The sequence below is a fragment of the Perissodus microlepis genome, chromosome 5, assembly GCF_051167445.1.
Source record: "Perissodus microlepis isolate ML-2025 ecotype Zambia chromosome 5, ASM5116744v1, whole genome shotgun sequence".
NCBI classification, from domain to species: Eukaryota; Metazoa; Chordata; class Actinopteri; order Cichliformes; family Cichlidae; genus Perissodus; species Perissodus microlepis.
In genome coordinates, this window is record NC_140465.1 from 20,022,680 (window position 1) to 20,047,264 (window position 24,585).

General features: G+C 38.9%; 1 protein-coding gene across 1 annotated transcript in view; it reads left to right on the plus strand.

The window, feature by feature from the left end:
* poc1a (POC1 centriolar protein A) overlaps positions 1-24,585 on the plus strand; it is a 49,997-nt gene that overhangs the window by 16,211 nt on the left and 9,201 nt on the right. The window contains exons 8-10 of the mRNA XM_084928647.1: positions 1,128-1,196; positions 1,279-1,428; positions 16,948-17,226. Of these exons, the coding sequence (XP_084784773.1) occupies positions 1,128-1,196; positions 1,279-1,428; positions 16,948-17,226 (498 nt within the window). The remainder of the gene's footprint in view (positions 1-1,127; positions 1,197-1,278; positions 1,429-16,947; positions 17,227-24,585) is intronic.

A 24,585-nucleotide genomic window follows, 5' to 3' on the forward strand; every position in this document is an offset into this window, starting at 1 on the left:
TCCTCTTTGAACGCATTCACGGGGCTCAGGCTGAGATCGTTGACCCCATTCTGCATTATGAGGTGGGAAAAAAAAGAATGAACGAAGAGGAAACATGATTTCGGAATTTTATTTCCAGCTACATGCACACACACAAAGGATGCCAAAGTCCTGACATTCTTCAGGTGATCCTTTTTGGCTCTGACCATACCTGACCTCACTCCACCTGAGTTTCTACCTTTTGTTATTGATTGCTCTGCTGCAGCCCCACACACCCACATCCTCCTCCAAACACACACACACACACACACACACACACACACACACACACACACACACACACACACACACACACACACACACACACACACACACACACACACACACACACACACACATTCAAGAGCTTCTGTTGTGGGTACAGTTTTGTTTTAGTCGAACTGCTTAAACACAAGCCTCAAACAAAATAAAAAAAACGTTCCCACCTTTTGTTTTGTATTGAATCTTAAATACATTTTTACCAGCAAGTGCCTTTAGGGTATATTACTGTATTCTGTATCGTATTAAATTGTATTGTGTTTACTCCCTGCCCATGTTTACACTTGCACCTACATTTTCGCTGCAGCTGAGCTACTTGGCAGGAGATAAATAATGTTAGTCATATCATTCTAAGTTACTATATGTAAGGTTTGAGAATGAATGAATGCAACAGTAAGACAGCACCATTCTCACATGGAGCTTTTAATCTATGCAGACATTACTGTTTACTTATTAGTGATTAAACTGATGATAAATGAAATCATTTGGCCTATTGAATTTATAAAATGTTGCTTATTTTTGTTATTTGTGCATGAAAATAGTGACTTTATCAATTAGGCAGCCTTTAAAGTAGTTGCTAGACATGGATACTTTTAATTGGCAAATCATTTTAACCAATATTGTGATCTTTAGCACAGATGGGGCCAGTTTGTTCAGCTGCATTTGTTGAGGTTTTTAGAAAACATTCTCTCCAAATGTAGTGATTCTTTCAACTTAAGCAAACAGTTCATAGCTGATAGTTTTAGGACTACTTTCATTGTCAGACAGATATGACTTTACTGTATTGTGAGATTCATTTTCCATCTTTTTTGCTTTTTACCTCACGCCAGGGTCCAGTCACCTGTGTGGCCTTCTCTAGAACTGGGGAGTACTTTTCCTCTGGAGGCTCTGATGAACAGGTGATGGCAGAGTATTCTAACATTCTTCATTACTAACTTTAATGGAGTATTGTTATTTAATACATTTATATCTGGTTCACAGGTAATGGTGTGGAAGAGCAACTTTGACTGTGTTGAGTTCAGTGATGGCGTCAGACTGCAACATAAATCTGCTTCCAGTTCACAGACACCAACGGCTACCTCCACAACTCACTTCCCCCTTAATTCACGTACATCTGTGTTACGTAGCAAGGTAAGTCCAAACAGAAAGGAACATGGAACCCAACAAGATGTCTGTTTTGGCTTTTGCCTTTATTCAGAAGCTGAACAAATATAGCCAGAAACTGTCAAATGATAGGCAACAGAGGTTGAGGTCCAGTCAGTGGGGTCAAACCCAGGATTCAACTGCTAAGGGCATTTTAAACGCTATGTGGTGTCTCCCCTTAGCACTTGCCTATCGGGTTGCACTTTGTGACTGTGTGACTGTGCAGTGATTAGTGTTGTGTTTAGCGATGAGAATAAAGAACTAAGTCAGAAACGTATGTTTCCAAGCACATCGTTTCCTTTATCCATTACTGGCACGTTTCCCAGTTGTTCGGTTACTGTATTTTCACACTTGCAGTATTTTGTTTATATTGAACTCTGGTTCATTCTTCTCCTTGGTTCAATTCATTTGTGTAAATATGAATGCAGTAATCGCACTCAGGTGTGAAACAAAACAATTTCACCATGGGAAATTTCACCATTCACTATTTAGAGGAGGTTGTCCCAGTCTAGTTCTTAATGAACTCCAGAGAGTTTTTTTTATGGTGTGAACATCATTCAACCTCAACCTGACCGAGTTCCAGGTGTACATCGCAAGTTTGAGCTAAACACCTTTGGGTAGTCACATATGCTTTGCATTCTGGGGTGTAGTGGGGTATCATAGATGTGCAGAGGTCAGTATAGGATTGTGAGTTGCAGTAACGTAATGGTCCATGGTCTTCAGTAGTCCAGAATACAGCACCTTCTCCTTGCATTTATTTATATTTATATATTTAAATGAATGCAATCCCCCACCCCCCCTATTTATAATCCAGCTTTAGCTCTGCTGGGGCCCATCGCTCTGAACTTAACATTTGATCCTGCTTTGCCACTGAAGCTAACATGTTTCAAAGGGTTCTGCTTTTGCACTGAAGTCAAATAGTCTCCATTTCCATGTTGTGACACTGGTAGTTTCTGAGCAATGCAGTAGCAAACATGTCATTATGTTCCATATAAACCACAGGTGATCACTTTAATCTGGTAGTGATCACAGGTATGTAGGCCTGCATGACCCTACTAGTGACTGGTGTTTGCCAGACAGTTGCTAACCAGCCTCTAGCAACTGCTCTAGCCAGCAAGATTTTATGTTGTTAAAGGGTAGTTTTATAATTTGGTTGTTAGGGTATGCCAATACAAATGTATATAACTAAATATGTCTACCACAAATCCTATACAAAATGCACTAATTGAAACGTATGTGTGCACATGTATTTCATGCATGTGTGCTGGCTGGCTGAAAAATAAATATGAAAAGACACAAACATGTGCACAGATGCCTCTCAGCTTATTTCCTCCCTTCCTTTGAAGTTCTTAGATTTGGCCCAAAGCCACATTCATATCCCACATGCAGGGCAGGAAATGCCTGCTTATTCACCATCTACACTTTGATATGGAGGATATTCTTTTTCCTATTGAAATGGAGGAAAAAATAAAATAAAATAAACTGCATGATACCGCAGGTGAGTTTTAAAAATGTAGTCGATCACAACAAATTCTTGGAACTGAAAAGAGTCCGTCAGTGATAATATTGTGTTGTGCGTAGTGATCTTTGAAGAGATTTTAAGTGTGTTTGTGGTTTTGTTTCTGTTCTCACGACCTATAGTGTGACTTTATTTTTTATAACTCATTAACAAAGAGTTTGCTTCCATTAGCACACTGCACTATGCTGTTACTGTTTTGATTTAATTTGACAACTAAGAGGCTTTGGATAGTATTCTGACAGCCAATCGATGTCATTTAGATTGTTTGAAAAAAAGAAAAAACAGCCTTACTGACTCTTAAGTCCATTTTGTGGGAGCGCCTTCTCCAATTTCACGGGAGTAATTTGGTAGAACACAGTTCCTTGTTTTTCATTCGGAGCCTCTACTCACTCCTGTTCCACCACACTCTGTCTGTCTGATGTTTCTATCTGAGGAGAAAGTACAGCTGATCTACTGCTAAGCTGCAGCTAGCTGCAACTTAAATAAAAACTGATGATTCTACAGTTTTAAAAAGTGTTTGGAAAACACTCCTTTGGGGTGCGATTACCGGCCTATCGTTTCCATAACAACTGAACTCCTCACACTGATGTATTATTAAAAAGCAGAAACAGTTAACACAAACTGGTGATCAGCAATTTTTACTCAGTCTAAAATTTATTATTAACGTAAATGTTAGTGACCAGCTGCTGAAGCTGTATAAAAAGTTTACTTTACCACTTTAAAACATAAAAACCTTTACAATATCATCGTAGCGCACCCACTAGAGCAATCTCAGTCCACGAGGGCCAGTGTCCCTGCAGGTTTTAGATCTCACCTTGGGTCAACACACCTGAATCACATGATTAGTTCATTACCAGGCCTCTGGAGAACTTCAAGACATGTTGAGGAGCTAATTTAGCCATTTAAATCAGCTGTGTTGGTTCAAGGACACATCTAAAACCTGCAGGGACACCGGCCCTCATGGACTGAGATTGCCCACCCCTGCACTAGAGGGAGTACCCGTTAGCAGCTGACATTACAACAACCATTTCATGAACTTATCTGACGTCTCTTAGCAGTTTAACTTCTGATGTTTTGTCCCCCCCCCCCTTTTTTTTTTTTTTATCAGAGTGGCTGAAACATTTTGGATTCCTTCATTTTCACACAAAAGCCAAAATATACAGAGAGTTGGCAAAATGCAGAACAAGGAGATAATGAAACGGTTTACTTTTGAATACCTACACATAGCTCCAGATGGGGTATGAATTAAAAGAGCACCAGGGAGTTTTTTGAAACGCAAGGCAGTTATGGCTGTGACAGCGGGAGGGGGGGAGGGGGTCAAAAATTACTTGTTGAGGACTGGATTAAAACCATAGGAGGAAGGCAATATTAAAACGATCAACTGCAGAGAAATGTGACTTTTGTCCTCCTAAGTTTGGCTAGAGCAAAAACTTGGAAGTGACTGAAAGGAGTGTGAGCCAAGGATAAATGAGAAACAAACAGCAGAGCTGCCATTAGAGATGTTTAAATATTAAAAAGGCTCAATGTGTCCTGGACGCACACAAAGGAGACTGGTGTCACCGGTCGTCTGGGAAACTCCTAGGACCGGTTTGGTTTCAAGCCTTTTGACTTCTATAGTGTTACTTACATCAACAAAGACACGGCCTAGGTCTTTCCTCTCTTTCTCTCTCTGAGACACACACATGTGGAGACACACGCATAAACAAATCCTGGCTCTCTGCTGTTCTCCCTCCTACTGATTGGTCTGCTATGAGCTTGGATCCACCCACAGTGAAGCTGCCTTACCTTTAAACTCAAAAATCCAGACTGGCAAACTTCATAGTAAACAAAGGTGAAAAAATGAAAACTAACTGTTAAGTGCTGCTTACAATTTCCATTAGAGAAAAAAAAAAAACATAAACACAATGTCCCCAGCATGTCATCTCACTCATCGGGGTTTCCACCAGTCTACCCGACCAATCTCAAGATCTGCCTAAGATGACCCCCTGCTGGGCCCATGCACTGGCAATCTGTTTGGTTTTTTTCTCCAGACAGCTGCTAAAACGGAAGTTTCCATATGTCTGTATTTATTTGTTTATACTTATTTTATTTATTTAAAAACAACAACAAAAGGAAGTTTGCTGATGTTTATTACGGCATTGTTCCTGTAAGCAAAGATTGATCATCAAGTGAGCTTAAAAAAACTATGAAAATGTTTTTGTTTTTTTTTTAAAAAAGGAAGTAAAAACAAAAAAGAAAGCCAGACACACATTTCATACATTTTGAATTTTGCACCTTCAAATCTTCGGAACAACTTACCTTTTTTACATAAGAGTTGCCCAGTCTTTTTAAATCACTTTAAAAACCCTATTATCCTAGTGTCCTGTCTTTTCTTATGCAAACACAGTCTTGTTTACTTGTTTTCAGTGTATATTTTATATAACCTGTACAGCACTTTGGCCAACAGAGGTTGTTTAAAATATAAATGTGTCTGTTCATCCATTTATGCCCACTAATTAAGGTAGGAAAGGCAGGATATCCTTGTCACACTTTGAGCAACTAGCATTATAGTGTTACATGACTGAAGTGCAACATTAAGTTTTATCAGTGGATTCTTAAGTCACATACATAGCCGACATCAGTCCAGCAGTGAAACTCATCCAGTTCAACCTGTTATAAAACCATCATTCTTATAAAAATCATAGCATTTCTGTTTATCTTCATCCACGTCTGTAATCTTTAACAAAGACGATATTTACTTAAAAGCTCCATTGATCAGCTTCAGCTAGAAGTGAGTGTTTATCAAGCATCATCTATGTGAAGGTGATTATTTCTAACATTTTTCTTAGACGCCTAGTTTAAGTAGTTTGCTCTCAGTGTCCTTTAAAAAAAGCACCTGCTTTCTTAATGCCATTTGTGGAACTTTCGCGGATGCTTTTTCTTCTGTCTGCCTTTTCTTTCTGTGCTGTGAGAACAGGATTGTAAATGGATTTAATAGCTCTTCCACTTGGCAGCCGTTATTACAGATGTGCCTGAAAGGGTGATTAGAAAATGGGCAGCTGGACCATGTAGAGAGAAATGATTAGTGCAATGTACGAAATGTATTCTCTTCTTCTGAGAACTCCTGTTCTTGTTTAACCCCACTGAACCCTTTCACTGGGAAATATGATTTTTCAAATACAGCTGTCTGAAGTTTGAGCACTAATGGAAAAGCAGCTCTTCACATCTGCTTGATTAAGAACCAGCTGTGGTTCAGTTGTGATGTTTGCGCTGGCTCTCTCTCTTCTTAAAAAACCCCACATGGATTCATAGGTTACATGTTAGATTAATGATCCTTATATTTGTATTGTGTTTGACAAATTTGTTTTTTATGTTTTGGAAAATCCAGATTCTAAATCTAAAATTTTGAGAGCCACCCAGAGAGCTTTGTCAGACTGTTTGATTGTTGCCTTGTCAGTTTATCCCAAATCATCCACAGGAGGTTTTTGATCCCGTTTCATCAACCTCCAATCATCTGTTAAAACAAAAACAAATAAATGAGGGATCTGTATCCAGGTCTTGTTCTCATTTAAAAAGAAAAATGTCTATATCGACTCACTCCCAGCAAAATAATTTCATAAGGATTCCTCTGAGTCATACGAAAACATAAATTACTAGTAATTTCAGTATCAGAACATTGAAAATAGATAAAATGACAACAAATATGAAAAGGAGACCACAGTTTTAATCTCATTTAAACACCTTGGTCTGCATGGACTTGAAGTTCCCACTGTTTCCACAATAAATAAAAACAACTTGGTCAACAGAAGATGCACTGCGATCTCTAAATCTAGTAAATGTATTTGGAGTGTGTGCTACCTGCTACCCTTTTCAGTATAAAAAATAAATTTATAATAATAAATTTAAAAGGATGTAAAAAGCTAGTATTTGTAATTTATCCTTTTTTTCTTAATCCTAGATCTCCAGTGAATGTGTGAAGTTATTATTAGACCAAACATATAGAAATATGAAACAAGCTGTTTTTAGATAACATGCCTTATAGTAGTTTAGCTGGAGACTCCTTTAACATGTTGTGTTTTAGTTTGGCGCCAGCTTTGAGATATCGTCCGATGAAAGCACATCAAACATTTTAACAGCTGGCTCTGAGAATATAGCACTAGTCTTTGTTGAAAGTATTTGCACATAAATATAGCATAAAAAAACTTGCTAATGTGTTTGAAGGTGCACAATTGGACAATCCGAGATTGAATGGGCAGTTAAGATGGATGTCCTTTTCAGTGCGTACTACATAAGTATGCTTACCAAATAGGGTCGTCCGCAATAGTATGATTCTACATTTTTACATGATTATATGATATTTGCCATATCAATGATATGGCAAAACCATTGTTTACTTTCCCAAGCACATGCAACAACGACACATGCCCAAACATGTCTGACAGAGAGAGTTGCTTGTCAGCCTCCTGACGATTTAGTAAAATGGGAACTATTTAACGAAGCACAATGTTTTGCAAAAATATGGGGAAAAAATCGTTCCTGCTGAAGGTGGAAACTACAAAACTGGTTTTTCCACTTGGGGTAAAAACACACCATCGAGTAAAACCAAGACATGAAGACACGCAAGGATGAGATAACTAGTAGCTGGTACTTTTGTGTAACCAAGAAGTAAACAAATGACTCATTGGTGGAGCTCTTGCTAATTGCAGTCCACACGACAAGAAAGACATTTCTGATGTGGTTACATGGTGAAAAGGCAGGGCTTTAGACAGCTAGTGAAAAAACAAAGGTAGATAATGTTTTTGAATTTCAGTTTTATGACAGTTTACTTTAACAACAGGGTTTATGCTTACATGTGACTTCTGCTGTGTCACTGCCATTGCTGCTGCTGCTGTTGTTGCTACTGCTGGCGATATATTCACACTTTGAATTAAGTAGTCTGTCGTCAGTGACAGTAGCTCATTGGAAAAGATGGATTGAAAATGCCCTTCATCTTATTTGCACTAATAAATGCCGCTGCCTGCAAGCTTCAATCACAGATAAAATGTTCTTCAGTATTTTCTATATCACCATAAATTTCATTATCACACATTTCCTTGAAATATTGTGATATCATTGTACGGCTGTGTCACATACCTGTGATACTGAGACACAGATTTTTAAACTTAATTTCTAAATCTACTTGTGTGGTTTTTGTGTATAGGATGAAAGTTAAAAGTGAAAATATAGCATAATATACAGTTTTGTTCCTTTCTTCTGGTTTGTTTCCCTTTCTTTTTTGTTTGTTTTTCCATTAGAAACTGTGTACAACGTATCCCCAGATTACATAATCCTGATAGAGATGGCAGGTATTACTTTGACAATCAATATATGCAAATTACTCTATAGCTGAGCTGAACACCAAGATAAATAAATAAATGAATGAATAAATCCATCTGAGGTTCATTAGGTTTTTCACAATCATTCTGGTTGTAATGATTAGACTACAAGTCTGATTTGACTGATGGAAGTAATAGAGACACGTGGAGTTTGACCTTTTTCTGGCATGAATTAAACATGTCGCCCTCACGTGGAGACCTGTTATTTAGCATCTCTTTACAGATTTTCACTTCAAGTCATTAAACACAACAGTAATAGATCCTGCCAGTTACCAACTGTTACAGTTTAAGTAATGCTGGGAGCTGCACCTGGAAGTGCAAGCTTCCTAGATTTTCCTTTTCATGTATAATTTAGCCGTTCATAATTTATTATTAATACAAGCCCTTTTATCTCTCTTATACTGCCACAAGTCTCACACACGTGTCGCCTGAGAAGAAGTAGAGGAGAGAGAAATGTCAACTGCTCGCCTGAATTTGATAGTTTGTATCTCTTAGAAAGGGTATTCAAAGGCTTTATGAGTTTAAAGGGATTGAGGAATCATAGAAATGCTCTAATATGGGAAAAGTGGATCTAATGTGCTTTTATAAATTGACTTATGTACAGAGAAACAAAATATAGTAAACAGGATGCTGTTTGGCTGAAAGGAGAAACCGCAGACGTTGCAGAACACTGCTGCCCAAACATCCTACTGCAGGCTAATTAAAAATATGCAGAAAATGTGAGCCCGTTTACAGTTAATATCAAAAACCTGTATATCGTTAGAATATAAAGTCGAATGTAGAAGCATGCATCAATGTGCTACAGCATATGTCAAAAAGAGTAGTCATCGAAGTATATTAACCCCTGACTCCAAAGGTATGAGAGGAACATACCTTTGTAACATAGTTAACAAGAAGCACTCAGAGAACACAAATTTCCCCCAAGGCAGCTCACTTAATCTGCAGTAGTTACTTTAAAGGAAAAATATTGTATTGTGTGTGTGTGTGTGTGTGTGTGTGTAATAATTTTGTATCATTTGTTCTTTCTAAACATTTTGGGGTCCTTACGGACTAGTAAAGCGCTATACAAATACAGACCATTTACCAAACACACACACACACAGATAAACAACCGCAAAGTTCGGGCTTTTGTTATTTGCCCAGTTTTAACCCATATTAATTTACTAGTATTCTACTAAAATTATTGTAATCATTTTAATTTAATTGTCACGTAAAATTCGTTGTTTAGTGTTAATGTTTAGTAATAACCCTCAAGTTTCAAATATCAAGTTTTTCAAAACAAACAAAAGAAACCATTTTAAATAGCTCTGTGGCGTTATTATCACTTTCAGATCAGTCCTAAAGAGGGTGCCACATGATATATTAAATCTTTTTTTTACAATACTTTCTATATGTTGACAATACATACCACATTTATGAGGATCATAGTTTCTAAGATATAATGATGCTGTGTTACTGATGCTCATCATCACTTTTTCACAACATGCTCGCTGTGTGATGCCCTTTAGACATTTAAGCATTTCAAATGAATATCTAGTAGGGCTGCCACGATTAGTCGACTAGTCACGATTACGTCGACTATCAAAATCGTCGATGACTAATTTAATAGTCGACGTGTCGTTTGAAGCTTTGTAAGATCCCAAAAGACGCAGGAATAAGTAGTAGGATTTAAGAGTGTAATAACGGACTGAAACAGAAGATGGCAGCACTGCATGTACAAGGATGCCAGCTGCTGTTAAACCCCGAAGAAGAAGAAGCTGTGTCCGATATCGTAGCTGTTTCCAAATTCAGGAACCGCATCCTCCTGTGCCCGCATTTGTAGGCCGATTACGTTGCAGCGACACGACGAAGACTGTCCAAATTCGAAGACTCCGACAAATGCGGCCGACAAATGCGCTCTTCATTTCCCCAGATTTGATGGATGGGTCGGGTGTATACTTCGTGGCCCAACCTATCCCAGAAGTCATAGCGCGGCCCTGCTCAGTTTCCAACAATGGCGGCAGCTAGTTAGTTTTAATATTACTCTTATTATTCTTTCTGGGTCACAAAATAAACGTTTAACATATTTTAAGGCGAGAATGTAGCTGTGTAAACCTCAAATATCTTCTCAGTTTATCAAGACACCACATTTTTTTCAAAAGCGCTCTGACGTTTTCGGGAACGTCTGTTACCCACCAGCTCGATAGCGAGCCGGGGTTCAAGGCTCACTAGAGCCCTGAGAACACCGGACTCCCGCCAAATCGTTTTCAAACCCACCGCCGTCTTTCGCTACTCAGGTTAAACATATATAAGTCACTTAGATAACTTAAAAATGTTATTGTTTGGCTTTTTTCAGTATTTTATTTGTTCCTGAGTAAATCGGTTTGGCTGAGATTAAAGTTATAGTTTTTACACAGCTGAATAAACGTCAAGCAGACAACTGATTATCAGAAGTGTGAGATGCTCGAGAATATACTCCGGTGTCCTGTTATATTTTAGATAGCAAGAAGTTTATTAAACTTCACCGAAACAATCTGCAAATTTCATTAAAATGTAATAAACTATCATCTTGTCTTTATTTTTAGTTAGCACATACCTTAAACACTCAAAGCTGTAAGCTCATGATAGTTATATAAGAGCAGATGCTGCTGGTGCAATAAGCTGTACTTTTTACGTCCAATGGATGCATGATCTGATTAGTCGACTAATCGCAAAAATTATCGGTGACTAGTCGACTATCAAAATAATCGTTTGTGGCAGCCCTAATATCTAGTTTGCTTATATTTTGGCCACAATATTTTTTTGTGGGCTATTAGCACAATTAAGTTTTTTTTATGGTATTTTGCACACACTTTAAGTATCCCTGGCTAAAGCTACTTGAAGTTGAAGGAACTTTTTGTATTTTGTGTACTGTTATTTTTGATTTACTTATTTTAATTTTCCATACACTCATTGACAGAATGGATGGACAAAATTGTGTAAACGAAGCTAGTTACACTTCATAAATTGGCGACCAACTACATCTTCTATTTTGAAAAGGGACTCTAACGTGACCTGGATAACACTGATGATGCCAGTACTTATTTGCTAGTACCAGGTTGCCCACTTTTACTCCTAATAGCAAGTGGATATGCATTTACCGTGTACAGTTATTTGCTAATAATTCATCAGTATAACATTTAACATTTTTAGAAATGATGAGATAATTATGAGATGGTTGTGTTTAAATCATCTAATGACAAACAGGTGTTAAATCCGCTATTACACAATAATGCCTTTGGCAGAAATTCATCGCTCCAGGAAGAAAGTGACTAATGAGACAGTAATGCTCTGTTTATTCATACATGGGCAAAGGCCACCCATACCCATTGCTCTCTCAGAATCAAATTCACAGGGATTTCACAAGAAGCCAATTTGATACGCTTATCCTTTAACATACTTGGAATGTGAAGCTTCGTGATAATTTGCCAGTGATGGGAACTGTACCAGAAACATGTAGGCCTATTTGTTAAACACAGTAAGCCAGCTGCAAGATGAGGTCTCTCTGGCTAAAGACTGAAAGTGTGTGTGCTTCAGGTTGTCTCTGCTCAACACAGCTAAGCAAATCTTAATTTGCTGTTGGTTTGTGGTGTGGCCATAGATTCCTTTTAGGTGTGTGTGTGTGTGCATGCGTGCGCGTGCCAGTAACATCTATTGCTGACAGGCAGATCAGCGCTCTCTGATCACATCCGCCTTAATCCTTCTATCTACCCTCCACCCCTTCCCCCACTTTCTGTCTCTAGCTTCACATCTGGGTCTCTCTCGTGCTCACGTGTGCAGACAGACGAGCTGCAAACTCACAGCAGGCTTTCCTTCACAGCCCAACACACACACACAAACCACTACACTGTGTGGCTCAGCTTTAGGACGTGGAGTGGAAAGTGTGTGTGTGTGGGATGGGTGTTCAGAGACTGCACTAGCTGAACTTTAATTTCCTCGATCATTCTATTACCAATATCGCTGAATCACCTTTACTTTGTAGTGCAAATAAACCCCCATCAATCACAGATGTTTCAGATGCACGGCTCTGTTTGCATTTATGTGTGAATCTTTAAGATAAGGCCGGCGATATTGTTCCAACAGTGTGAGCTGAATACATTTGACATCAGGAGCTAAAAAGAAAGGCAGGAGGGTGTGACAAAGGACTGTCGAGGACAGCATAGAAGTGGAGTTAAAGAGAACCTAATGGTCTAGTGGAGCGAGAGAGCATCAGCGAGGAAGAGCAGGGAGAGGAAGAGCTGGAAGGTACAGAAAGTGGGAAAGCAGGACAAGCACGGGAGAGAACGAGACAAGTCGCACACACTGGAGAAGAAAACAAGCAAGATTATATTGAAAAGAGAAAATTTGAGAGGCATTAAGAGACACCTTTTGGAGAGCTGGGGGGGGGGATGAAAGCAGAATAAAAACAGTAAAATAAAAGAAAAGGATGAGAGAGCCAGTCAAGGACAGATAAAAAATGAGAGTGAGAAACAGCCTCCCCCTTTGAGCCTGTAGTGGAGTCGAGAGGCACAATCGAGGCCGAGTAACTTCAGGCTTCATTCATCAAAAAGCATCACTAGCAGTTTCTCGTAAAAGGTTCGCTTCCCTCTAATTAACTGAGATATCAGCAGCTGGTGAAAATGTTTGTCTACGTGTTACGGTTATCTTGTGACACCCACACACCTACCAGCCTCTCTTATTTGATCAGTGAGGAGATGATGCTGATGCTTTACACTGTATGCAATGGCAGAGCAACAAGAGCCATTATCACCAGCTGTGCCATCTGCGCTAGGACTAGTGTAAAAGAGAATCATTGCCTGAATGACTGTGATTAATTTAAAGTGAGAATAGAAATAATCCCTAATTAGACTGTGGAAACTCATAGATTTGTTAAGGAGTGACAGTATTTTGCAGTTTAAAACCAATTTTCCAGTTTGTTCTCTACATTTCTGTTTGAGTGTGATATGAATCAAATATCTGAGTGTAATATGAGTCTTTTATAAATGATTTAAATGAAGTTTATTGATATCACCCTAGTGGCATACTTGGATACAGGTTTATTACTATCATGAACAACATAATAAAGATCTATTATAAGAAAAGATAAGTTGTGCCTGAAAGTGTTTCGACATTAAACTGGTGACCCACAATGCTGCTGCTGACACTGTAGCTGTTTGAGCTAACTTTAGCATTAGACTGACAGGACCGACTGCTTTTAAGGTAATGAGCTTATAACCATTATATTTTATGGCTAAAAGTAGCTTCTATCAACTTTATACCTGTCTGTCATGGACACGTCACAATTGATAAGGTACCTGAAATAAGTATAAATGCACCGCTTACCTCTATCATTTCTGTTCAAAAGTACTTGCCACTGCTCTTCTTATACTCTATGGACCATATAAAGATCAGCAGTAATTCAAAGTGTCAAAAATATAGCATTGGGACTACAGAGAGTTTTTATACATGACTTTTTTAATAGCAAATGCTTAAATATTATAGATATTTTATTCTGTCACTGGCAATAATAATGATATATTTTATCATGTACAATAACAAGACCATAACAATGAATCGGCTAAAGGAAATGCAGCCATCGCTGATTTAGATTGTTTACGTCTGTGCTTTTCCTTCCACGAAACAATTTCCTTTCATTGTTTCGCCAGCTCGCAGAATTATAACGACTATCATGCTTCAGCCAGTTAAATTTAATCAGTTGCGGTGTGGCGGTGCAGTGGTTAGGACTGTCGCCTCACAGCAAGTGGGTGTCGAGCTCCTAACTGGTGCAGGCACGGTGCCTACACAGGTTTCCTCCCCCAGGCCACAGACGTCGCTTGTTAGGTGAATTGGTGATTCTAAATTGGCCGTGAGTGTGAATTTTTGCTTGTCTCTGTGTGTTAGCTCTGAGATGGACTGCTGACTTGTTCAGGTTGCAACCTGCTTATTACCCAGTGGCAGCAGGGATAGCTAACAAAATGAACAAAAGTTAATAATATATATTCAACTTAAGGTGTGTTTGATTAGGTCATAGTCAAAGTCACAGGTCTTGCAAATGAGGAAAATTGCACTTTTGTAGACTGTGATTTTGATATAAACATTGTGCCACAGGGGGAAACATTTTATGGGTTGCCATTTGGCACAAATTAGCACCTTTGCTCACTTATTTTGTGAAACGCGCAGCAGCTGAAGTTGAAGCACTTGTAAAGCGATCCAGAGACGTCTTGGAGTGGCAGGTAAAAAAAAACAAGGCATTGCAATGGTAAAATAGACTATTTAGACATGTTACAGGGAGTTAAATAATAAAATATATATATATATATATATGAGCGAGAGAGAGGTGTGTGTATTTTTTTTCTATGCAGCTTGTGAGGTATATTGATGGCTGGCTGTGTCAGACTAACAGTTTAATTTGGCCTCAGGAAATTTTCCACTGTTGGTTTTTCCACTCCAGGTGATTCATTAGGAGAATGGTTACCATGTTTATGTGCACATTTACATGTACTTGCATGTACATTTGCGAGTAACGGGGTTTTCCCCGACTTCTCGTTAGATGAAGAGCATGTTGAGTTAGCAGACTGATTTATAGTTTTAGCAATAGCATTGCCGCCCACATGCATACATAAGCTTTAAAACTTATGAAAATACAGTGATACTTCCATACAGCCTGTGGAAGGACAGATAGGATATAAACTCTGGAATGCACTTAATCTACTACACCCATCTATCAAGATTAGCGATTAATCAAAAAGACACGTTTGCAGCTCATTCATGCTTCTGTCTGTTTTTTTGATTGGTCCACCAAATGTGCTGCTGCTCTGCTCTCTGCCCACACACTGAACAGTTCAGAGAGCCGCGGCTGCATGGCGGCAGATTTATCGAAAAATGTTGGTGAATCCCATCAGGTGGTGAAACAAGCTGGAAAAAGTGCAAATTTGTCAAACTATATGATCAACAGGTGCTGAGTCTTTTTAAAAATGACTAAATCAAATATCCTGTGTATAAACAAGCTACATTTAACTGTTAATATTGTTGATGAAGTTCCTCTTCTGCAATTTAAAATCTCAGCCTGTAACAGCTTCCACATATTGTTTTATCTCGCGGCGCACTATCCGTGGGCTACCTGTATCATATTTTACTGACTTTTATACAGTTTCTCTCACTGCCACTTTTTCAACAGTAACTTTGCATGATGTTTCTGATATTGTGAGTATGACTCATGGACAGACAGGTCCATGTGTTATACTCACTCAAGGATCATCTCCTGGACTCTTTGTACATGACTGCAGGGAACCCATGCTCGTTTTATTCTGGCTGTACTTATAAGCTACGTCTGTGGCAGATGTGATGAGCCAAGCAATCGCTGACAGCTCCACTCATTTAGGAACAACACAGTTTGACGTTTTGAGCTGAATGTGAATAGGCTTCAGTCTGCATGTGTGATGAGGTAAACACTTTTTGTCTCTCTCACTGGGATGGAGGACAGGTGACACAATATATACGTAAACACAGACACACACACACGTGTACGCAATCAGTCAGAGGTCTGCAAAGGCAGACAGAAATATAAAGAAACGTATACATGTGTGGACAAATTTAGTCATGTAGACATGGTGATGGAGAGATGTGGTCACCGAGCTTCATGTGTTTGTGCCTCATTGAATTAATCACAACGCAGGCCGACAGACTTAGCTTTTGTGTGTGTGGGCGTGTGTGTGTGCACATGTGTGTGTGCGTGTGTGTGTGAAGCAGTGAGTCAACACTGGTTTCCATTCAGACTGTAATGTTTAAGCTCTTTAAGCTCCAAATGAGTTCTAAGTCTGCCCTTGACCAAAGATTTTGCCAGTCAACTAGGGGGACGATGAGGGGTCTAGTCATTGGGTGTTTGTTTGTTTATTTAATTACACTATGTTGCCAAAGGTATTCACAGATACATCCAAATCGTTGAATTCAGTGGTTTCAATCGCTTCCATGGCCACAGCTGTATACAATCAAGCACCTAGCCATGCAGACTGCTTCTACAAACATTTGTGAATGAATGGGTCGCTCTTAGGGGATCAGGGAATTCCAGCGTGGCATCGTGATAGAATGCCACTTATGCGACAAGTCCCATTTTGAAATACCGTAGTATTATAACAGAGTGGAAGCTATTGCGAACAACAACAGTGGGGTCAGCGGATGCTGAGGTGCATAGTGCGCGGAGGTCACCAACTTTCTGCAGAGTCAATGGGTATAGACGTCCAAACTTCATGTAGCCTTCATGTCAGCTCAAGAACAGATTTCATAAAGGTATAGATGAGGTGGTGTTTTTTGTGGGAGGTCCCTTTTACTGTAGATATGCATGAGCAAAAACTCAGCCTGCATTGATATAAATATTTGTTGATTTATTTTTGTCAGGAAATGTAATATTTAATATTACCGCTGTTGCCACTTTATGTAGGCGATTCATCAATTGTCTCTAATTTAAAACTTTTTTTCTGCCAACCAGAGCAACAATTTTGTTTTCACTAAGTAATATTAAACTTTTTTAAAAGATTGCACAATCTACAACAGAAAAGATTCTCCCTTTCCCAACAGGGACACATCCAAGATGTCAAAGTTTCTAACAGCTCTCACTCTCACTGTCCTCTTTGTTTCCAGACCTCTGATCCAGCTCAGCATTTTAAAAGGCAGGACTCTCAAACTGCTGCCCACACTCAGAGCTACAGACATATTGGCATCCAGAGCAGAGCATCTCATTCCCATGCCAATGGAAGCCTCAGCATCAGTTCCTCCACCGCCCATCAGACACAAACACAGAGTTTACCGCAGCATTCACCCCAGGGTCAAGCACAGTCCCATGCTTCAGATGGAGGGGTCCCACCTGGTCTAGCCAACACCCTGGAACACATTATAGGCCAACTGGATATTCTCACTCAGGTAACCAGAAGTAGTCCTGTACTTTGTGCCTCCTACTCACACTCTTCAGAACAAAAGCATCATTTACTTTACAGCCTGCAGTACAGAGACATTAAAGAAGCATAAAAAACCCACCACAACCTCACAGTGTTGTTTGGTTTTCTAATGCTGTGCAGTTATGTTTAGTTTTATTCCTCACATTTATTGTTATATTTCAGTATTTTAGCAGTTATTCTCTACAGAAGGTGAGATGTACCGAGACTGGGGATCTGTGCATTAGCTGTTTAAGATTGGGCTCCAAAATGTAATTGTACTTAACATCCTCCAAAGCAAAAGCTTAAAAAAAGAAACTTGCTGTATGGCTAAAGTCTGGCAGCTGAGAAAAACTGTGTCTCTGTGATGTGAGTAAGCTTTGGTTTGTTTGTGAAATCTGTCCTTTATATTCATTTGGTCATTGCCATCAATTTCCTCTATATATAAACCCTTTTTTTTTATATACAAGGGTTATATTGTTATTGACTAAGATGATCATATGCAATTCCTGGCTTCCCTTTGATTCCTGGGTGCTGCGGTCTGCTTGCCAAAGTACAGTATCTTGAGCATAATACTGATACCCGAGCTGCTCCTGATGCAATGATCGGAGTGTGTGTGTGTGTGTGTGTGTGTGTGTGTTTACGTTACATAGAAAGCACTTATACGTAGAAGAAAGTGCTTGTATGAATATGTGTGTGAGTGGGTGTATGAGACATTTTTTATAAAGAGTAAAATAGAGTAGAAAAGCAACACACAAGAACCTGTCCATTTACCCTTTAGACACCATAGGGTTTTCTGTATCTGGTGAAGGCCAGACCGGAGCCTGGAGGACTAAAAATAGATCACTAAGGAAGAGCTGAAAAAGAGAAGTAACCAATTTAAACTCCGCAAGCTCTGTTTGTTATCAATATATGTCCTTTTTTTGTTGTCTTTTTTTTTTAACTACATAAATGCGGTTAGTGATGGACACTGAAAGGCCACGGGGAATAAATGTCAGAAACAATTTAAGGCTCTGCAAAAAGTTTATCTGTAATTTTCACTTGAAACTTTTTGCAGGCGAACTTAAACAGTATTAAATGAAATGCCTGTAGCTCTGTTTAATTTGATAGAAACACAACACAGCAAGACAAAAATACAGAAACAAGAAACTTTCTTTCTGCCTGTGGCACAAAAAAGAGTTTTAAAGTATTTAAACAGAATAAAATTGTTCAAGGTACGAAGACAGCAGGTGAGAGAAACAACTTGTCATGTGTAGGGATGGGTACCGGTATCTGACATAAACGGTAGTAACCAGACCAAAAAGCAGCGCACATTTCGGTGCTTTTTTCCCCTGAGATGTCATACACTTTGAATTCTAGCCAATCATTTTACGTTTCCAAGGATAGTAGGCGGGCCCAGGTACGTAAGTTCTTTTAGAGCAGAGCTACAGATTAAAAATGCCCAAGTCGAAGCGGTCAAAAGTCTGGCTGTACTTCACAGCAAAAGATGCAAACTCAGCAGCCTGCAACAAGTGCTTTAAGCTGATACTGTGCAAAGGAGGTAACACCTGGAATCTGATGAAACACCTGGCGACGCATAGCGGGTTTTTTTAAAGCCGAGAAATGCGCCGTATTTGATATCTTGCTGCGAGAGCTCACACCCGAGCACATCTACTGCGGGTGTGGTGCCTGTTATCGGACCCGGAGTTAGCAACATCCCCAAAGAACCCGAAGAGGAGAGTCCTGGCCTGTAGCCCTGCCAGTGTAGCAGAAATGATGAGGATGATGATGGCAGCAGCAGCCGTTCTTCTCTGGGTGAGTCGCTTAATGTTGTTCGTGTGTAATTTACATTGAGTAGGCTCACCACGTTATTACATTAATGCATGTAAGGTGAACTAGCAAACACCGTTGTAGTTACATGCAGCTGTCTTCTTGTTTGATGGCAGGTACTCCCTTCACCCTGGCAAAAAAGACTAAAATGACCAAAGAAAAAGTGGAAAACAGTTAAACATGAGAGGTTTTTGGACAAAGTTTATGTTTTTTCCATTGATTAAGCACTGCTTCCAGCCAAGAGTAATACCATATATCCCCTATAGCTGCAGAAAAGGCTAACATTGTTATCTTTTTACAAAAACACAGCTAAACATAAAAGGTTTTTGGACAAAGTGTGTGTTCTCCATTCTTTAAGCACCGGTTCGAGCACCGTTTAAGCACCGGCACCGTTTCAAAAGTACCGGTTTGGTACTGGTATCGGATAAAACCTAAACGATACCCATCTTCATTAATCACGTGGTTGAAAAAAAGCAGACTAAAATAATGAGGAAGAGGCAGCAGAGAAGAAATAGGGCACCGAAAGGACACAGATGTAAAGAGTTGAATGAGATGGAGCTGAGACAGCAGAAAGATGCTTGGTCTTTCTCTGTACTCGATGCAGTGTTTCAGCTCCGAGCTTGTGCACTCTGAGGAAAATACATCATTCATATATGCGTGCTAGCAGCACTTACTGTCTTACTCTCTCATAGTAAGTGTAAATACTTAATGGCCTTGCAGAGACACAGAAACACTCCTTGTATCCGTGTGTTTCTGTCAAAGGGTTCACGCTGGCTCTTTCGCCTATCCTTTCTTGAGCTTCAAACTGTAGTTCACCATGTGGGAGCGTTTAATATTGGGCAGGAACTGCCAGGCAGCTAGCTGACCCCTCCCAGGGGGGGGGTGCCAGCCTTTTTCTTTCAAGCCTACTGTACCCCAGCCCCGATACCAGATGGACCATCTGCATCTGGTTTGTTATTCGGCTCTCTTGAAAATTTGTTTCATTCTTGGTTAGTGGAAACATGAGCGATGTCATTTCTAGGACTAGATATTGTTAGAGGAAATGCATCTTGGTTTCTGTAAGCTTTTTCTTACTTTTTTCTGGGTGTTACTGGGAAAAAATGGCCTTCCCAAATAGTTACAATTATTTCCAGAACAGAGTCATTCTCTTCACACCATATTAAGCCTCTGATTTGTTATAAACATATAGGCAGTGACTGCGAAAAGGAGAAAATAGGGCAGTATATTATGTAACAAGGTCTGGATGGCCAGCAGTAAAATCATGGACATTGTGGTCATGTGGTATATACCAACCACTGCTAAATACCCTGTAATTTCTGCTCTTTTTTTTTTTTTTAGCTGTTTTGCCAAATAAATGATATGAGGTGTTTGCTAAAAATGCAGCCCGCAATACAATCAAACATCTCTACTCCGATCTCGTCCATCTAAAGGACGTTGTTCCACAACTCTTGTCTTTTGTTCAGATGCAGCTTCGCAAAGCAAAGCCATGCTGCCATGTTCTTTTTAGAGAGAAAAGGCTTTGTCCTGCACAAATTGTACTGTCACAAACTTTAACATTTAACATGCTAAAAGGGGCAATGCACCGTCTGACCTTGGGATAGCATTATGTTAACATACACATTAATGCAAACTAGCCAGACTTCAGCTTTTATAGAGGTGCTCACACTTCCTTGATGATGTTAATCAAGTGAATTTGATTAGAAGCACCTGGCTGCTACTTACCCTCTGAATTCCTATGGAAGCAGTAAGGGTGTATTAGTTTTTCCACAGGGCTGCAAACTTGTACTCTTGCACTCAATTATAGTACTTATGTAAGTTTTCCTTCTATATTCACACAAAGTCACACCCAGAGTAGTCTTGTTGAGGCTGATGTTAAAAGCCAAATGAAAAGAATCTCAAGAAATGCAGAAAATGGAAAGAAGAACAATTTTAGTTAACAGGTCTTAACGTGGAAGGCTTTGGAACGTGTGCAAAGTTTGAAAAAGATGAAGGAAATGGCTTGAATTCATTCATCTGTAAATGCCTGATGGGGTATTGTCACATTGCCAGGCGGGTGGCAATGTGAAATTAAGACCATACATGTATCTACTAGAAGTCTGAGGGTTAGCACTTGTACCAATATTTTTTTTAACTTTGACTCTGCGCACATGCAATGTTAAATGCAGCCGGACAAAAAGTAAGTCTGAGGCAGGTTCAGTCGTTGGCCATTGAAAAGAGATGTGACCTGAAACAATCTAAGGTGCTCGTATTACTTTCTTAGCTAGTTCAAAGTGTAATTTAGCTACTGCCGCCCATCCTCTGGAGATTCGACTGACAAGGCAACATTACTTATTTCGGCACTATAGTCCTACTCCTTTATAAATCTTTTTTCGAGCACTGTTTTTCACCATTACATTTCTTTGTAACTCTAATACTTGAGGAGACCGGGAGGAAAGATGATGAATAATTCAACATTAAACTGAATCTTCCAAAGGCTCAGAGTCTGCTGTGTTAGCTGCTTTTCTCTTGTCTGCCCCCTCCCATTTCTCAGCTGCCATAACGCTTTCTCTCTCCTCTCTTCGCTCTTAATTTATTTTTTAAATTTTTATCTGTGCTGAAATCAGGTCACATTTACATATAATGTGCCATATTTTCCACCTCCTTTTAAAATCAGACAGTCTAAATAACAAGTAAATAGACAGATGAAATGGATAAAGAAAAAGATCAGTATGAAAATGTCAATTAAAGCCTGCAGTCGGCTTTCAGATATTTGAAAATTAAATTTATTTGGAAACAGCCTATAACAGCCCTTTTCTTGTATCTCCAGAAAGATTTTTTAATACACTGGCTTTGCATTAGGATACATTATTTCATGGCTATCATGTTAACTGTTCTCTTCTTTGTATGACATTTTTCTTTCTCTGCTTATTCTACGTGTTTGTCCATCGAGTTCAGCCTCATAGCAAAATATGACATAGTCAGTCTGTTTGTTTGTGTTTATGGAAGTGAATTCTACTGTTTTTATTTTTCCTGACAGTCGGCACAAATTTCTAAGTAATGTAAGGAAGTAAGTATAGTTTGTATCTGTGGGAGGTTTGTTGTCCAGACAGTGTATCGCTATGGCAACCAAGAAAACAGAGCTTTAAAAGAAGAAGTACTTTACACCAAACGATGAGCTTTTTCTAAATCTAAGTTGTTTGCACTAACCAAATCTTTCCGTGTGATTTGTTGTGATTTAATAACATATTAAAAAATAATACAAATGATTTATGAAAATCAGTGACATGTCTGAGTTGTACTTGGGTCTCTGGTGTGAGTAGCAAAAGTGATTCACTGCACCACCAACCCCCGCCCCGCCCTCCAACACATGGAACATATGGACTTTTTTAAGTAAGTAAGAAAATTTAAAAAAAAAATTATTTTGTGTCTGTAAACATGAATTTGTTCATATGAGACTGGAGAGAGATCATATTCAGGAACAGAAAAATAATGCGTGTCCAGAAACCGATATAAGATGGTTAAAATCTATTGACAGTCTCAGTTTTAGTTTTTACTCTTCTTTAACTAACCTTATTCTATTTCTTTTTACATTTTCTTAGTTTTTGATCAGTGTTGTGTTTGTACATTTACGGCCACATGACCATGAGCACAGAATTGATGTTAAAGACGCTAAACTGAAGCTCTAAGGAATATTAGGAGAATGTGAAAGGAACATGTTAATGGACTGTAAATTCCTTGAGAGCACTTTCTCACAATATTTTTAATCAGTTTCTGTGAAGAATGGCCTCTCGAACATAAACCGCTTTTCTCTAAGGAAACCTTTATTTTTCTCTTTCTGAGGAATTTAAATTCTTTCCAGTATTTTTGATAATGAGGAACTTGAAGAAATCTGATTTGTAAGATGAAAATTATGCCATGTCGCTGAGAGCTGCTCATGACAGGCTCGATTTACTACCTCGAGTATCTCAGGGAAATAATCAATAATGAATTTAAACTGATTTTAAGAGAGAACAGATGTACACTTGTAAAGGTTAAACTGGGTTTGGGATAAGGAATGGCTGTATTCATGTTTTCCAGTCTGTTAACAACAATATTGTGTCAGTATACAGGGCAGTATTTGCTTTTTGGTACCAGTAGTTTAGTGTTGTATTAATAAACTTGTATTTGTTAAAATCTTAAATATACTATTTTATTTTTTTAGCTGACTCTTTGCCTAAAAAAATGTTAAAAGTATTAGCATATGTTGTATTACTCTGAACCTTATCCCTTAGATTCTGGACTCCTACATTTAAAAAAAAAGTTCATGTTAAGCCATCAGTTTACTCTGAGAGATGGTTAGGGGCCGTCAACACCCATGTCCGAAGGCAATATGCTTTGGGGTTGTGCTTTCATCCCTTCATCTCTTCATCTATTTCAGTCCTGTCCATCACCCTGATATGTCAGGAACACCTGGCAGGATCTTCTTTGGTGGAAGAAGTTTTGGCAGGAATGTGGACTTATACTCAGAGATGAACTTTTTTGAATTTTAAGGTCAAAGATCAAGGGCGCTAAGACTTACATAACACATTTTTGACCATAAGTCAAGAAGTCATACTTTGCTTATAAGGAACAAATGCGTGTTAGGATTAAAAACAACTAGCAGTTGATGGACACATAAAATAGTCAGGCTGTAGTTTCATATATATAGGTGTACCACGCCTCTCGCCCTCAGACAACTGAGATAGGCTCCAGCTCCACTCCTGCCATGACTCTGAACTGGATAAGCAGAAGAAAATGGATGGATGATGATAGGGCTGCTCAATTAATCGAATTTTAATCTCGATTACGATCTGGGCTTTCAACGATCATTAAAAATGACTGAGCCGATTATTAGCCCCTCCCTCGTGCTTTACTCTCGCACTGCTCCGTGTGGCAAATCGAGCGCACCTCTGCATTTCGGACACGTGTCACAAGGGAAGCTCGGAAAGCTAAGCAGAAGTTATTTGGAGAGGAGAGTGACTGCAGTTGGTTGAAAAGAGAGGTAAAAAAATTCAGTGGTGTGGAAACATTATGGGTTCGCGGAGTCAGACGTGGATCAAGTAGACATAGTGTGTAAACTTTGCTACAGTGTCGTAGCTGCACCACAGAGCAACACTGCAAAGTTCACTAAACATAGATGTTTACATTTTTCATTTATTTTTTATATTGCAAACATTTGCACTGTTATCAGTATTTGCACACTATTTTATATAATTTTTTTTACAATCTTTAAAGTCATTATTCAATACATTGTTATTGTTAAATAAATATCGTCAAATAATCGAGATCTCAATTTCAGTGAAAATAATCGTTTTTGCCATAATCGAGCAGCCCTAGATGATGATTTTGTTTTTGTTTTTTTCAAAGAAACTGTGAATTATATGTCACTGAATGTAATTCAGGATTCTGCAGGTCAGTGTGAATGGGCTGTTTCTTATGTAGCACTTTTCTCCTCTACTGGAGCACTCAGAGCGCTTTATACGGCATGCCTCATGCACATCCATTCAGGTAATTTTTTCTGTGCCTAAGTGCTTTCTATCTA